The 15611-nt window shown below is 40.3% G+C and overlaps 1 protein-coding gene across 4 annotated transcripts in view; it reads left to right on the forward strand.

Annotated features, from left to right (window-relative positions):
* Nucleotides 1-435: 435 nt before the first annotated feature.
* The window catches only part of CASD1 (CAS1 domain sialic acid O acetyltransferase 1), a 35848-nt gene continuing 20672 nt past the window's right edge, over nucleotides 436-15611 (forward strand). Inside the window, exons 1-7 of one of the 4 annotated variants that reach the window (XM_078378703.1) lie at nucleotides 874-1025; nucleotides 6887-6906; nucleotides 9334-9430; nucleotides 10475-10595; nucleotides 11526-11576; nucleotides 13320-13382; nucleotides 15143-15187. In XM_078378703.1, the coding sequence (XP_078234829.1) occupies nucleotides 9408-9430; nucleotides 10475-10595; nucleotides 11526-11576; nucleotides 13320-13382; nucleotides 15143-15187 (303 nt within the window). In that variant the 5' untranslated portion in view covers nucleotides 874-1025; nucleotides 6887-6906; nucleotides 9334-9407. Of the gene's footprint in view, nucleotides 1026-6886; nucleotides 6907-9333; nucleotides 9431-10474; nucleotides 10596-11525; nucleotides 11577-13319; nucleotides 13383-15142; nucleotides 15188-15611 lie in introns of all 4 variants that reach the window. The other 3 variants (XM_073003190.2, XM_073003189.2, XM_020785252.3) reach the window with 3 other exon arrangements.

Below are 15611 nucleotides of genomic sequence, written 5' to 3' on the forward strand. Positions count from 1 at the left end.
TCTGGTAGTAAAAAAAAAAACAAAAAAACAACAGTAATAAATGACTTGTTTGCTGCCACAAGAGCCCCCAAACCTCCAGCTGGAGTGTCTGCCTGTCTCTGCCTAGTGGGAGGTCTGGCCCTTGCGCACCGTATAGGAGTGGTACCCACCGCCCTGCCAACTCAGCCCGCTCGACAGGTGTAAAGGAGGAAGCTGATGTCAAGTTAAATGTAAACCACAAACCTATAAACCGTAACCCTGTAAACCGGTTTGGCCGAGAGTAGCTGAGAAGGAAGGCGCCCAAGGAAACAAAAGTAGTTTTTGCTCCGAGTTCTCTCCCCGCTCGTCTGTCTGCCTGCCTGCCTTCCGACCCAACCGCGAGTGCCCTCTCGGCCCCCGCGGTGTGCTTGTGAGAACCGAGCCCTGGGGACCCAAGCTTTGGGTCCCCATGTCTGCGGCAGAGGAGGCGGCGCCAGGCGCCGGGGCACCGCGAGGAGCGGTAGCGGCAGGCCAGCCGCCGCATGGGGAAAGGGGCGCGGAGGGTTCTCCGGGGCAGCCGCTGTCGCCGCCGCCACCTCCCGAGGAAGACGAAGAAGAAAAGGCGGGCGCTTGCTTGGCAGCTGAGGTGAAACGGCGACGCTCGGACGACGAGGAAGGGGAGGGGGCCGCGCGGCCGCTGCTGCCCAGCGGGGCGGACGGAGGCGCCGCAGGAGCGGAGGCGGCCGAGGCAGCCGGAGACGAGGGCACCTCGTCCCTAACGGCGGCGGTGCTGTCGGCCTTCTCGCCTTGGCGCTGGTGGCGGCGGCGACGGCGACGGCGGCCCCTCTCCCCTTCGCCGTCCCCGCTGCGCCCCCAGTGCTGCCCCTGCGCGCCCGCCCGCTCCTTCGTGCACTGTTGTCATGGAGGAGCCAAGATGGCGGCCCTGGCCTACACCTTGGGCAAGCGGGAGATCAACCACTACTTCAGCGTGAGGAGCGCCAAAGCGTTAGCGCTGGGCGCTGTCTTGGTGCTGGCCGCCTGTCACGCCGTCTCCCGTCGCTACCAAGGTGAGGAAGAGGCTCGGCCGTGGCGTGACAGAAGCGGGGAGGGGGCGGGAGAGCGGTGGGCGCCCCGTTTCTCCCACCTGGAAACGACGAGGCGGGGAGAGAAGGGCGGTAGAAGGGGGTCGTTGGGTTCCCCTGAGGGGAAGGAGGCGGCGTCCCAACCGGGAAGCGAGGCTCCCGACTGCCCTCACGATCCCGGTCTGCGTCAGCCTCTGGAGAGCGGCCGAGGAGAGGGGAACCCTTTGGCCCCTCTTCGGGTGCCTCGATCCGGACCCTACTTTGTCTCCTTCTTTAGCAGGGCACAATGTCAAGGAAAAGAAGCTGGCTTGACACCTGCTCAGCCTCGCCACGGTCTAAACCGCCTGCCCCACTTCCACGCGGCTTCCCTTTAGGCTAGCGGGCTTCAGCAAGCAGAGCGACCTGTGTGACTCAGAAGCTGCCTTCTCCGCAGCCGCGATCGAGCCTCCCAGGCTTAAGAAAGAGCCTCCCTTCCTTGCGCTTTTGTTTAATTTGTTACCCGCTTAGCAGGTTGTAGCGGATTCGGGGTTGCTTTTTAAATAAACTCCCGCCCCGAGGTGTGCGGCGGCTAATTAGGGCCGCGCAGTGTAAACAATGGAAGTGTGTGGGAGCGACGAGTGTCAATCGTGTAGCGTGGCAGTCCTTCAAGGAAGCGACAGACCAAGGCAGATTTTGTGGATGGGGTAGATGGTATAAAATATGGGGTTCAACATTTGAGATCCTTAAAAGCAAGAAAAGATTAGCCTGCCCTTCTCCCCTTTCCACCTGGTTATTCTCGATTAGTTACTTATTTCCCAGAAGAGGTAGGGGTGGTGATCCAGAAATCCTGAGCTGCCCATATATGCAGAATAGCCAGGAAAGTAAGCCCCCCACCTGTTTTCCCTAAACAAAAACAGGTTCCCCAACCCCTTTATTTTACTCACTTAATTTGTATCCTGTCCTTACTTTCTGCAGACCTGGGTTAGTTGAGGAACAACAACCACTCAGAACCTCTTAATTCTTGAGTGTGGAATTTGAATTGGAGTTACACACCTCCAGAACTAGTCCATAAGCCATGAGGATGCTCTGTACTATCTGAAAAAGATATAAGGAAGCACTTATGGTCAAATGGGTCTTAATAGTCACATTAAGATCACAGGAAATCTCAGGTCCTTTTTTTTTTTTTTTAACAAAAATAGGAGTGTTAGAACACAGAACAACATTGTGATTTCCCTGTCGGCATCATGAAATTTCTCACACCTGTTGCATGTGCAGGTGGATGTCCTCACAGACCGGATTGTGTCATGTGCTTCTAGGGACAGTTGTTTTGTACTGAAACACTGACATAAAAAATCTGTGTAGGGTGCCTATGGTTATGTAATTTTAAGGAACTTTCAGTTTATCTAAGTGTGGTGATGTTTCTCACTTCAGGATTAAGTGGAACATGTACCTCCCATGGAAAGAATGTTTGCCTTTTTTGATTCTTCTGGAATTCCTAAGGGACCTTTCGTTTGCTCAGTACTGTCCCAGAGGATTTCTCATTGCTTAGCAATGTGCTAAGGCATCTTTTATTGCCAAGCAATGTTTTGTTTACTCTAAAGTAATTGTTTTAATGTACCTAGGTGTGTATAATTTGGAGGCCAGATACAGTATTCTTCTTTCTTCCACCCCATATGGTATGTTTGTCATTAGTTCTTAGATAAAGAAACAAACAGAATCTTGTAGCATCTTAAACACTGGATAGCTTTCTTGTACCATAAACCTCCATGGAAGAGGTAGTCTTTTTCTGTATGTGGTGTTACCCCCATGTTGGCAGGAGCACATGCTCCTGGTTGTAGTGAAAGCAAATATAAACTGTGATCTTGTGTGGAAAGGAAATAGATTAAATTAAGTCACTGATAATTGTGGTGAAGCACACATGTATATGAAATAAGCAGTTACCACAGCATTTGTGGATGGTAACGCAAACTTACTTAGTTAAAACTAGTACAGTAGTGCAAAAACGCAAATTGTCTTGATTCACTCCAAAATAAAACTTACTGATAATTTATAATTGAGTAATTTAACATAAACATGTTCCCTTAAAGTTCCTTTGTTCAGGAGAAATAATTTTAATGTCAGCGAGAGAGTGTTCTGGGGTACTGCAATTTGTCCCACTGTGTCATGAGTGCAGCCGAAGACCCGGAACCAGAAGGGTTAACTGAGGCTGAAGGGAATGGAGGCTACTTCTGAAACGCCCGCTGGCCAGCTGGGGGGAAATGCCAGCTGATCGGCGGTTCCAGAATGGCTGCCCGCTGTTTTCTGGACGGATTCCTCGCTTACCGAGGCGGCGAAAATGGCCGCCCCTATGGAGGATCCTCGCTGAACGGTGTGTTTTTGCCCCATAGGAATGAATTAAACAGGGTTTAATTCGTTCCTATGGGGGTTTTCTTTCTGTTTAGCAATGTTTTCGTATAGCGACGTTAATCCTGGAACGGATTAACGTCGCTATGCGGGGCACCACTGTATTGTTGCTTGACTAAATACAGACCTGGTATTTGTGTTTGTTGCAGTGTCATGTGTCTCAGTTGGATGGTCTGTTTTTCCTGATAAGTCTTTTGAATTGGAGGGAACTACGTATACAGTACAATCCAGGGCCTATGGGAGGGAAGAGTAATGGTCCAGGATTGCTGCAGATCCCTAATGCTACATTGAAATGTTTTTTTCTGTGACAAATGTTGCCTGTCATTTTCTCTTTTGGTCTGTCCTGTAGTAAATTACTTCTGCGTACCACTCTGGTGTTGTTGATCTGATTTTTCATTTTATTGGGTGGTTACTGTAATCCAAGATATCCAGATGTAAATCATTAAATTGTGAACTTTTGTTTGGCAAACTAAATGTGATGCATATTGTCTATATTGACTGTGTGCCATCACGTCATTTCTGACTTACGGCCACCCTTTTTAAGAATTTTTAGGTAAAGAAGACTCAGAGGTAGTTTGCCATTCTCTTCTTATGGGGCATCCTGGGACTATGCAGCTTGCCCATGGTCACACAGGCTGGCCTTTCTGGGATGCACAGTGGAAGCAGAACTCTCAACATCTAGCTACACAACCAGATACCTAACTCACTGAGCTATCCAGCCAGCTATATTATCTATAATAATTATCTGCTTTCAAGTCACTTCTGACTTGTGACAATCCTTTTCAAGGTTTTCCAGGTAGAGAATACTCAAAAGTGGTTTACCATTCCCATCTTCTGGGGTTGCTTTTAAATTGTGCAGGCCACACAAGCTGACTATACTTGCAGGAGGCACAGTGGAGAATTGAACTCCAAACCTCTGGCTCCATAGCCAGATACCTAAACCACTGGCATTCAGATGATATTAAAATCAATAACAAACTATTTTTGTGTGCAAACGTTTTTAATTGAGCCCATTTAATCACAAAAAAAATATCCCCAAACAAAATATTGAAAATTGGAGATTTTGAGTGAAACATTTTCATGGAAGGAAAATGGGATGCCCTTTTCTCCCCTCCAGCTCAGATTTTAAAATGGGGATGGCCTATTTGCACATCAGAAAAAGAGAAGAGCTAAGCTTTTCTGCCCCACTGCTTCCCTGCTCAAAAACTGCAACCTGCCTTCCCCTCCCTTCCTCTCCACAAGTGCTTAAAAGCATTACCCTAACTAACTGATTAGAACAACAAGCACCCTAGTAGTTTATCAGCCATTAAATTAAGAAAAGGAACCAGCTGGTAAAAGCAACAGATTTTAACATTCTTCTTCTTTGATTGCAAATCATTGTGGGAGATAAAATCAGGATCAAATGTATTGTGTTGCAAAACTAAATCAAACTGAAACTATTTTCTTGCTCTTTTAAATTTGTCAATGCTTATCTGTGATATTTTCATAAACTGCTTTTATAAATTATATTGATACTATCTTTTGTCTAACAAGCTGAAGTGATCCTTAAGCCCTGATTCAGACACCTGGAGTAGCAGACCTAGATATGTATGCATATGATAATCTCTTCCACTGAATTTTGACTGCTACATTGAATCCTATTTTTGGGAGAAAAACAAGATATACATGCAATAAATGAATTGACATATTTGTGAATGACTCCACTGAGTGTGGAGGAGAGGACTACTTGAATTTATTTTCCTATCCTCCCAAACAGCTTTGTGCCTGGCAGGATAACCATCTACAAAGTGAAGCCCATGTAGTATAGTAGCACTGTTGTACCTCAGGGATATGGGGCTGACCCCATGCAGACTGTCTACCCAGTTGAATAGAACTGCATCCAGAATGGCTGCCTGTGCTTAGAAGTCTGCTTCACCAAAATGTAAATGTGAAATTATGTTTTGGTTAATATTTTATCAATTATTTGTTCATTATATTTTTATCTAATGTTTTATTTCAGAGAGCTCTAGGCAATTTATATGGCTTTCCTTGTATAGTCTTAAGAACCTTGTGAGGTAGGTCAGGCTGGGAACCCAAGGTCATTGTGCCAGTTTCTTGTGGAGATTTGAACCAAGCTCTCCTGAGGCCTAGGCCAACATTTCTTAACTGCTGCATAACACTGGCTTTCCTTGGCACCAGAAACATTTTGATTTTCCAAAAATGAAAGTTTTTCAAGGAAACAGGGAGTGTAGATCAGTGTATATTCATGTGTATGTAATGTGCTTTCAAGCTGCATGTATGGTAACCCTAGTAGGGTTTTCAGGGCATGTGAGATATTTAAGGAGTGTTTTTACCATAATTACCCACACCCAGTGAATTTCCGTGGTCTTAGGTTTGTCCACTTGAGTTTAATGAGATTTACTTACAGTTAAGTGTGTATACAATAGCAGCCTTAGCCTTCACATTTCTTCCATGCCAGTTCTGTGTAAAACACATTTTCAGTAGCAATCCTGTTTATTTTGCTCAGGTTATTGTTGTTGCAAACCAGAGAATAAGACTGATAACTGGATAAAAAGCGTGTTGTGTTTTTAAAACTTGCAACAGCTGCAGATAGATGCTTCTGAGACTGAGTGACACTTCCTTGCTTGGGTAGTCAGGAATGGTTGATTGAAAACCACTAAATGTTGTTCAGAGGAAACCAAGAAAAGATCAAAAATTAAGTGTTCCTTTTAATTAACTTTGTACAGTGCTTCTGTCACTCCGTATAAAAGTACAGTTTATATAGTGTGCATTTAAACATTTACAACCCACTGTTCGGTGAAACGCCAAATACGCAAGTAAACAAAAAAAATCGCTAGTGTTCAAGATTACAGTCTAAAAGACTGATACAAAAAGAAAAGGGGAAAAGTGGGAGAGTCATGTCCAAGCACTAGTTCCTTAAGTTCTAGAGTTATGCTGATGACCAGACAAAATGGAAGCTGTTCAGGGAGAGCTGGTCTATTATCCAAAGAAACTGATCTATCAATCAAAAGAAGATGCAGTACAGATTTGTGTAAAATATATGTATTAATTTAGACACATTGTAGCTTTGTAAACCTGGAAATAATTATTTAAAATTGATGTACAGTATATAACTCTGACGCTCTTCCTTTTTTTACTGCCTTCAAAGTGGACATGGACTGAAAAGTTCTTGAAAGTAAGAACTGTATAATGTTGGAGACAGAACCACCTTGTACTTTCCTCTGTGCCCTTAGAAACAGAGAGTATAAGGCAGCAGCTGGAGAAAAAGTCTAAGGTTGTATAATTAGCAGTTATGCAGTTCTGACAGAACGACTTGTGTTTAGTAACCACAGGTCATTCATTCATTCATTGTTCTTTAATTGCTGCTTCTTTGAAATTAAAATGAGCTGTACTTTATTGTTATAAACAGGAAATGGCTCCTTTATGTTGTTTATAATACTTTTTGTTCTCCCTAACCTACCCAGGATACAGATTATTAACACTAGTAAGTGGTTCAATTTAGTATACAGTATATGATTTCTGTCTTTATTGTACATAAGGCTAGGAGTTTGATTATCAGACACCAACTGAGAGAAATAATTTTAAATTTCATATATTTTTATTTGCATTTTGTTGTGGATTATATAAAGATGCATATAAAGCATCAGATAAAGTACAACTTTTTAAATATGCATTTCTTTTACTTCTAAATACTACAAAATGCTCAAACTAATACTACAAAATCCTTAAACTAAAAACCACAATTTTGTTGTTGTTAAGGGTTCTATTAGTCACTCTTCAGTCACATTGATATCAGTGGAAGTTAAGTTTACATGTGACCAGAAGTTGGAAATTTGATTCCTTGTTATGCCTCCTAGGGGAAGAGTAGCTTATGTAGCCATGGGCAAACTGCAGAGTTCCCAGGGCACCCCCATAAGAAGGGTGGTTTCCCATTCTGAAACCACTTCTGAGTACTCTACCTAGAAAACACAGGAAATGGTCGGCATAAGTCAAAATTGATTTAACAGCATGCAGTTATTATATTAAAGTAACTTTGTTGGATTCTAGTGTAAAAAAATTTAAATTATGACTTTGGAACAAGGAAGATGCAGAGTTGGTGTGTTTGAGATGATGATAAAAATCTTGGTGATTTTTCAAAAAAAGAATTGTTACTATTTTCATTTTTTATATAGTTGTTTTCACTGTTTTCATATAGCTACGATTTAGAAGTTGCAATCAGCTTGCTAGCATTAGTAATTAAAGAAGAATGTATATTAAGTGGCCTTATATTTAATAGCAAATTACTGTATTTCCAAGTTTTTCACACAGAGAAAATGATCTTAAATACTTCATTTAGTAGGAAGCGATAATTACTATAAATGAAACATTTCTATCTTAGAAGCACTTCACTTAGGTATATGGTTCCTTTGATGTACAAATATACATCTAAATGTATTTTGGCTATTTTAAAAACTACATTGGTAGTTTCTTTTGAAATATGTATAGGCATTTAAGATTTGCTGATATAATTTTTTAAAATCCTAATATAAATCTTTAAGCACAGCAGAGAATGCCCTGATCTGTTCAACAATAGGGGATGTTTAACATATAAAGATGCCTGTGCTCTTAATGTAATCCATCTTCCTTCCAGATCACAACATAACCTGAAAGTTCTATCTTTCACTTCCTGTCAGATCATTATCAAGAGTTTTTTTTCAGGTGACAGCTGTTACTCAGATGAATCCTAGATGGGACATAGTCCCTTAATCACATAATTAATTTTCAGTTATTTTGGAAGCTGGCAAAGAGCAGGGCAAATGTACCAAAATCAATGTAAGTGCTTGTGTTTCACATGATTGCCAGGCAAATGTCCTTTGTTAATTTTGTAGAGTTAGCTTTCCTTCAGACTTCATGCCACAGGGTAGAACAAAAGTAATACAGCTGTCTCTTTCTGTTAGGATTTCCTGAACAGTGTCTTTATGGCTTTGTTGCATCTAAATGAAAAGTCTGAATGTTGATGTCATTGCAATTTTATGCTTGTTGTCACAGCAGGGTATTATACTTACTGAACTGCAAAACTGCCCTTTTAGGCTGTAATTATCATGTGGGTTGATAAAAATAAGATAGTGAATGTTATTATAAGTTTGAAAATGTCTTGTAGGACGTGTTAAACTGAAAAAATATGTATAGTATTGCAAAGGTATTGACTAAGCACTCTGGATATGTGGACAGCCATAAAAAGCTAATGGAAGACAGGGTTGCTTAGACAATGCTGGTTTTGTTGTCCTGTGGAGCAACAGAAGGGTTAGAAGACTGTCAGTGATTAGTGTCCCAAGAGGAATTTTGATCCTTTGGTTTTAGATAAGAGCAGATATCTTGTAGCAATCTAGAGTAGGAGCTGTCAAACTTCCTCCAACAAACCTCCTTCAATCAAGCAAAATCTTGAAGAGCTTCTTCAAATATAAAAAGGGCAAAACAAAGAAAACTGTATATAGTGATCCTCTCTCACACATGTAATAATTTCTAGAGGGGTAGCTGTGTTTGTGATAGTAAAATACAGCATCTTGTGGTACCTTAAACACACACTTTTTTATCATGGCAGGCTTATGCTGCAACAAAACTGATAAATCTCTGTGCTGTAAGCCTTCTTGTTATCTTCTTTCAGGTGATCTCAGGATCCCCTAAAAGTTTCTAACATGCCATTTAGGGTTCCCTGTTTCATAGTACAAGCTAGTAAAATGTTCCATTGTCTTTACATGATAAAGAATGAATACTTCCCAAGTATTTGCAAGTTTCTCTCTGCTAGCAGTCTTTACAGTATGACATGAACATGAGAGCTGAGGAAAAGTTAAAGACCAAGGATAGAGTCTCTGTATTAATGCTGGATTCCAACATCCCACATTTTTCTTTTCTTCTTTTCTTTCTTTCTTAGGTGTGGATACTTGTGAGTACCTTCTCTCTAGTGGCAGATTTCTTGGTGAGAAAGTATGGCAGCCTTACAGCTGTATGATGCATAGATACAAACAAAGGTAAGGTTTATTTAATGTGCACTTAGGTGTAAAGTGCTATCCTATTGGGTCTTTAAATCTTTAGACTCTTGATGTAAAATTCAAAGAGCAAATAATGGTAGCATATATTTCTCCTACTTGTGCAAGGAACTCTGATCTCTGTGGTTTCTAATTATTAAAATGGCTATAATATTAATGTTATATTGCTTAACACAAAGAAATAGAACATTTCTCATTTGACTGTGTTACTTAGAAGTTACTTAGAAGTTACTTAGAAGTATCAACTGATGTTCAAGGCAGCCTTGAAAAAGTGTTCAGGTCAGACCTATCCAGTTTGTTTGCAGTATATGCCCTACATCTGAAGAGCCTAGTGGCGCAGTGGTTAAACTACTGTACTGCAACCAAAACTGTGCTCATGACCTGGGGTTCAATCCCAGGTAGCTGGCTCAGAGTTGACTCAGCCTTCTATCCTTCCAAGGTTGGTAAAATGAGTACCCAGCTCACCAACAGGGGGGGGGGAGTATTGGCATGTGAGGGGATATTGATAGAGATCATGCTTATGCAGCAGCAGTGGTATCACAAGTGGATCTCATCTGGATCTCAATAGGGTACTGACCTAAATGTTCATGTTCAAACATATTCTTATATAAAGTAATAGTATTCAAAAAGAGGAGGGGAATTGGTTTACATATTAATTCGTTAGTGTTCAAAAAGAGATAGGCATCTAATTTTTACTGCATTTAGTCTTTCAGACTTTTTAAAATGTACATCAGTGAGGTGTTTATATGACTTGAAGCATCTGAGTTCTGAACAAGCATTGATTTTATTGGATCTTCAGAGTAAATACTCTTGGAATTATGCCCTTTGTGAAGATGCCATTATCCTCACTGAAGTGAATGAAATTTGTGCATTAGTATATTTATATGGGCTAGATTTTGTGTTAATGTTAAGACTGTCCTGTACTATATGGCATATCTGTCTCTGTGTGTACACATGTACAAACATGTTTGTGTGTGTGAACTGCCTTCATTATTTTGTACTTGAAGCAAATATTTTTTTTTACAGTGAAGCAAAAGATTGTCTCAGAGGCAAGCATATTGCATTTATAGGTGATTCTAGGATTCGTCAGCTGTTTTACTCTTTTGTAAAACTCATAAACCCTCAATATAAGGAGGAGGGAAACAAGGTATGATTTTATGTCTTTAATTGTCAATGGTAGTTACATATAAAATTACAGGGAAACTATGTACTTTCTAAGAGCATGAATATAAAGGCATTTCTGTGGAAAAAATTTGGCTCTGTTCAAGACTTCTTATTCCCATACAAAATTTTGTTTATTTGGAAGTACAACGAACACCCAGAACCTTCCTCCTTTTATTTCCTGATTCCCTCATCTAGCTCCGTAAGATTTTTTTTGGCTTGATTAAGTCTATTTAGGTGGGACGTGGTGGCGCTGCAGGTTAAACCGCAGAAGCCTCTGTGCTGCAACGTCAAAAGACCTGCAGTCGTAAGATCGAATCCATACGACGGAGTGAGCTCCTGTCGCTTGTCCCAGCTTCCGCCAACCTAGCAGTTTGAAAGCATGCAAATGCAAGTAGATAAATAGGTACCACCATGGTGGGAAGGCCACGTGACCATGGAAGATTGTCTTTGGACAAACGCTAGCTCTGTGGGTTGGAAACGGAGATGAGCACTGCTCCCTAGAGTCGGACATGACTGGACAAATTGTCAAGGGGAACGTTTACCTTTTACCTAAGTCTGTTTGCCATTATGTCCAAACCAGGAAATTGTGACTTGAATATGCCTGAGTTGTAAGGGCTGTAGAGGGCTGTTTCATCATTTGCTGTCCTGGTTTGTAAGCAGTGCTTACATGACATATCTTCCTTATATCAGGACCACTGTTCCTCCATCTCCCACCCTGTGATTTTTAGAGTTAGAAATAAAAACACAAGTCGAGATTAAGCATTTAAGATGCATAAAGTAATGGATTTCTGGAGAGTGGCATAATTTGTATAATTTGTTTAGCTTTTTATGATTTATACAGTAATGGATTTCTGGAGAGTGGTAAAATTTATTCGGGAATGTTCTTGTTTTATTTTATTTTACTTTTTGACAGCATGGAAACATTCATTTTGAAGAGAAATCTTCATCTTCTTTGTTTAAAGTGGTAAGCATAACTGGTTATCTTTTCTACATTTTAAAAAAGAAAGGAAATTGAAGTATTTGTGAAAGTAGTATCTGCAAATTATGCAGTTACACACTACCATGAAAAGATTATATTAATCTCTTTAAGGTGTTTTCTCTTGGCTGTATTCTTTTTGGGGTCAGGAAGAAAGTGAAATAAATGCTTTGAAAAATTTAAAGGAGCTAAAATGTACATAAAAGTAATCAATATTAATACAATGGTGCCTCGCAAGACGAGCGCCCTGTTTAACGATGAAATCGCATCACGACAAACTTTTTGCGATCGCAAAAGTGATCGCTTTACAATGTTTTAAATGGGGTTCCTGCTTCAGGAACCGATTCTTGGAAAATGACTATTTTCGGCCAGCTGATCGGCGGTTCCAAAATGACCGCTGGGTAAAAAAAATGGCTCCCCGCTCTTTTCTGGGATGGATTCCTCGCTGAATGGGCAGCGAAAATGGCCGCGCTATGGACGATCTTCGCTGGACTGTGAATTTCAAGTCCATAGGAATGCATTAATCGGGTTTTAATGCATTTCTATGGGCTTTTTAATTTCGCATTACGACGTTTTCATTCTACACCTATTTCGCTGGAATGAATTAACGTTGTAATGTGAAGCACCACTGTATAAATATTTGTATTTTTCTGCAGTTGAAAACAGTGAGTTCAGATTAGAATATTCTAATTTAACTTTCAGTTTAGATTTCTCCAAAAAGGAGATTAGATGCCTACCATTTTAATTTTTCATCTGAATCCTGAATTTTTAATTGTGAAAGTGCTTTGATTACTAACTGTAAACTAGAGCCTGGAAACTTACTGTTTCAAATGAATCATTACAATTGCTCATTATTCAGTTTTCTTTGTTTATTAAATTTCTTCATAGATTTTTAGTTCCCAGATTTTTAACAGGAAAAAATCATATAAAAAAGGAAGAAAATGGTAAAATCTCAAAATCTCCCCAATAAGAAGTAATGAATAAATGTGATTCTTTAAATGAAAAGCTGTCTAGTACGTATGTTACTTTCTAAAAGACTACCATTATGCCCTTTACTTCCAAAAATAATAGCCAAAATTCTGTTGCTTAGCATAGTAAATTGCACTGGAGTAGGCTCATTGAATCAGTAGAATTTTGGTATGTCAGCTCTTCTATAAATTCCAGTGATTCAAATGGACCTCCTCTAATAGTGACTTACTTTAGCACAGTAAGTCATAGTTACAGTAAGCCTATTTGGATCAGCTGAACATGTGGAATAATTGACTCATTAAATTCCCATTGATTCTGTGAGCTTACTCTAGTTCGATTTACTACACTAAGCAACAGGGTTTGGGCCAGTGTATTACAGATGACAACTTTATTTATTACATACTGCTTTCAAGCTCTGCTACAAACTGGATTAAATTTGGTTTGTTTCCATCACAGTTCAGATTAACTATTGTTTGCTTTGAGTTCAGACAGTAAAAAATCTATGGCTAATCTATAATGGAAGGGAAAACTTTTAAATTCCTTGTGGCCATGGTGCCAAAGGAACATGTTTAGGCAATAAGTAAATCTGGGGGACAAGGCTGACTCAGTTCACTGTTACCTTGCTAAACTGTGTTTGAGTGTTACATGTCTCTTATTCACTATTTAAACCGGGGCTTCTTGGAGAATAAGCAGATGGCTTCTTAATGAAATGTAGTTTTGAAATTATGTGCCTTTTTAACAAGCTTTTCCCTCTTACCTCAGGATTTTCTGTGGTATCCGGAAGTCAATGGTTCAATGAAGCAATGTATCAAGTCTTGGATTGAAGTGAGTTTTATAAATATATTGCCTCTATGTCAGGATAGTCCAAGAAGCCTGTGACATGTCTGGTCCTGAAGTTATTTCAGTGAAGTATAAATAAGCTGCATTTCATTTCTTAGCTGTATATGTTCTTTTTAAATATGCAGTAGAAGTCTGGTATGTGCATCTATTTGTTTTAAAAATGCATACCTGTGTGTCCAGAATAGAGAATCCCCATGTATGTTTGGGATTCTTCACTTCAGAGAAAAGACCCAACAGATAGTTTTTGCAAAAAGGTATTTCATTTCCTTGGAACTTAACTTAATGAAAGCAGAAGATGTTGCAGTGACGCATGGTTGAGATGAAACTGAGGATGGCCTGTACAGTGCAATTAAGAGGAATGGATTTATATATATTCATTAAAATTTTAGATTTGCCTAAGTAGAAAATGGTTCCCTCTATATAGCATTGTTTCTGTTGTGTAATATAACATGTCAAGAACAGCATTTCACCCTGAGAAATTTCTAGGGAACAAATGTTTGTACTATCTGGACTCATAAGAACATAAGAAGAACCCTGCTAGATCAGGCCAAGGGCCCATCTAGTCCAGCTTCCTGTATCTCACAGTGGCCCCACCAGATGCCTCTGAGCACATTAGAAAACTAGATACCTGTCTCCTGATACCACTCTCCTGCATCTGGTGTTTTGGGGGCAAAAATTACCCTAGTCCCAATGAAATTAATAGGATTTTTATGAGTCAGCCACCCAGTTCAGTAACTAAATCAATTTGGACTGAAGCCAGTATTCAGTGAAATCCTGTTCTGTAAATTACAGCACATAAGGCTGATTTCCCCTGTCCCCCATAGGTCCTGGGGCTCCTGTGGAATCTCTTTTGTTGCTGGAAAGCCATCGGGGGCTGTGGGAGACTTTAATCACAAAAAATCTCCATCTCCAGGATGATTTTATCTTTAGCAGTGACTAAATAAAGATCTTCTCCTGCAGACCCCAACAGCTTCCCAGTGACAAAATGGATTCCACAAAATAGCAGGATCTTCAGGGGGATTATTTTGGAAATGTTTTATTTATTTAAAAAAAATCACTGTGGTTGGTGATATCCTCAGGCTTACATGGTATAACTTACAGAACAATATTTTAGCCTCTGCATGTTATATCTTTCAAGTTAATTCCAACTTACAACTAGTAGTTGTCATGACTAAGGAAAAACAGAACCAAGGTTTCCTGAGTCTTAGTTCAAATTTCTATCCATGACACTATATAAACTGGCTCTCAAACTGCAGTTATTGGATCTTTTGAAATACCAACCAATAGCTTCAGTTTGCTTATTATTTCCAAATCAAGAATGATATATATTATAAATAAACAAGTTTATACTTGAGATGTTTTACATTTTTAGATGAAACTTAGAAATGGGCACAAATTGGCAGTTCGTGCTTATTTGTCCTTTGTCCAAACAGGTGTTCAGTGCTTTCCAGCCCCACCTCCTCCAGTGGGCGCCCACTCGGAGGCAGTGCCTGGAGGAGATAGATTAGGGAAGCTGGAGCTGCCTATGAGTGGGTGCCCACTGGAGGAGGCGGAGTTGAGAACCACCGAACACCTATTCAGGTGAACTGGCACAAACCACTGAACTGGCAGTTCACACCCATCTGTAGTGAAGTTTATGTAAACCCTGCAATATCAAAATCTCATGTAGACAAATTTGTGAGTGGTTAAATGTATTATAGTTATTCATATTCTCTTTGACAACACTGCCTTTCCTTGTATCATAGGGTCCTTCTCCAAAGCCTAATATAGTTGTAGCAGGAGCTGCTACGGTAAGTTGCTCATATAGCAGGAACTTCACTGACAAAATAAAAAACAAAGAGAACAGTTTTTTGTTTCAACTCTTTCAAATTCTACCACATTCTCTGCTTGTACCATTATTTTTCCTTCATTTCCTCCCCCCCCCCCTTGTTTTTAGCCACCTGAGGAACTGATATGTTACTAGCTAGTATGTCAGTGGTAGGAACCCAATATGATCAGGGTTCTGAGTCATGTGAAAACATCTGTAAGTAGAGCAATTCACCACTCTCCACTGCCGACTGCAGCCATTTGCTTTGTAAGCATGGTGGTATGTAGCATTGGGTCATGACCCCCACCCTGCTGACTTTATAATTTTCCATGCTTTTTAGTAATTCCTGAACAAGGTCTTAATGTTTGAATGCACGGAGTTCAAAATTCTCCTAGGTTTGCTGGCTT

Source organism: Pogona vitticeps, chromosome 6, assembly GCF_051106095.1.
Source record: "Pogona vitticeps strain Pit_001003342236 chromosome 6, PviZW2.1, whole genome shotgun sequence".
Taxonomy (NCBI): Eukaryota; Metazoa; Chordata; class Lepidosauria; order Squamata; family Agamidae; genus Pogona; species Pogona vitticeps.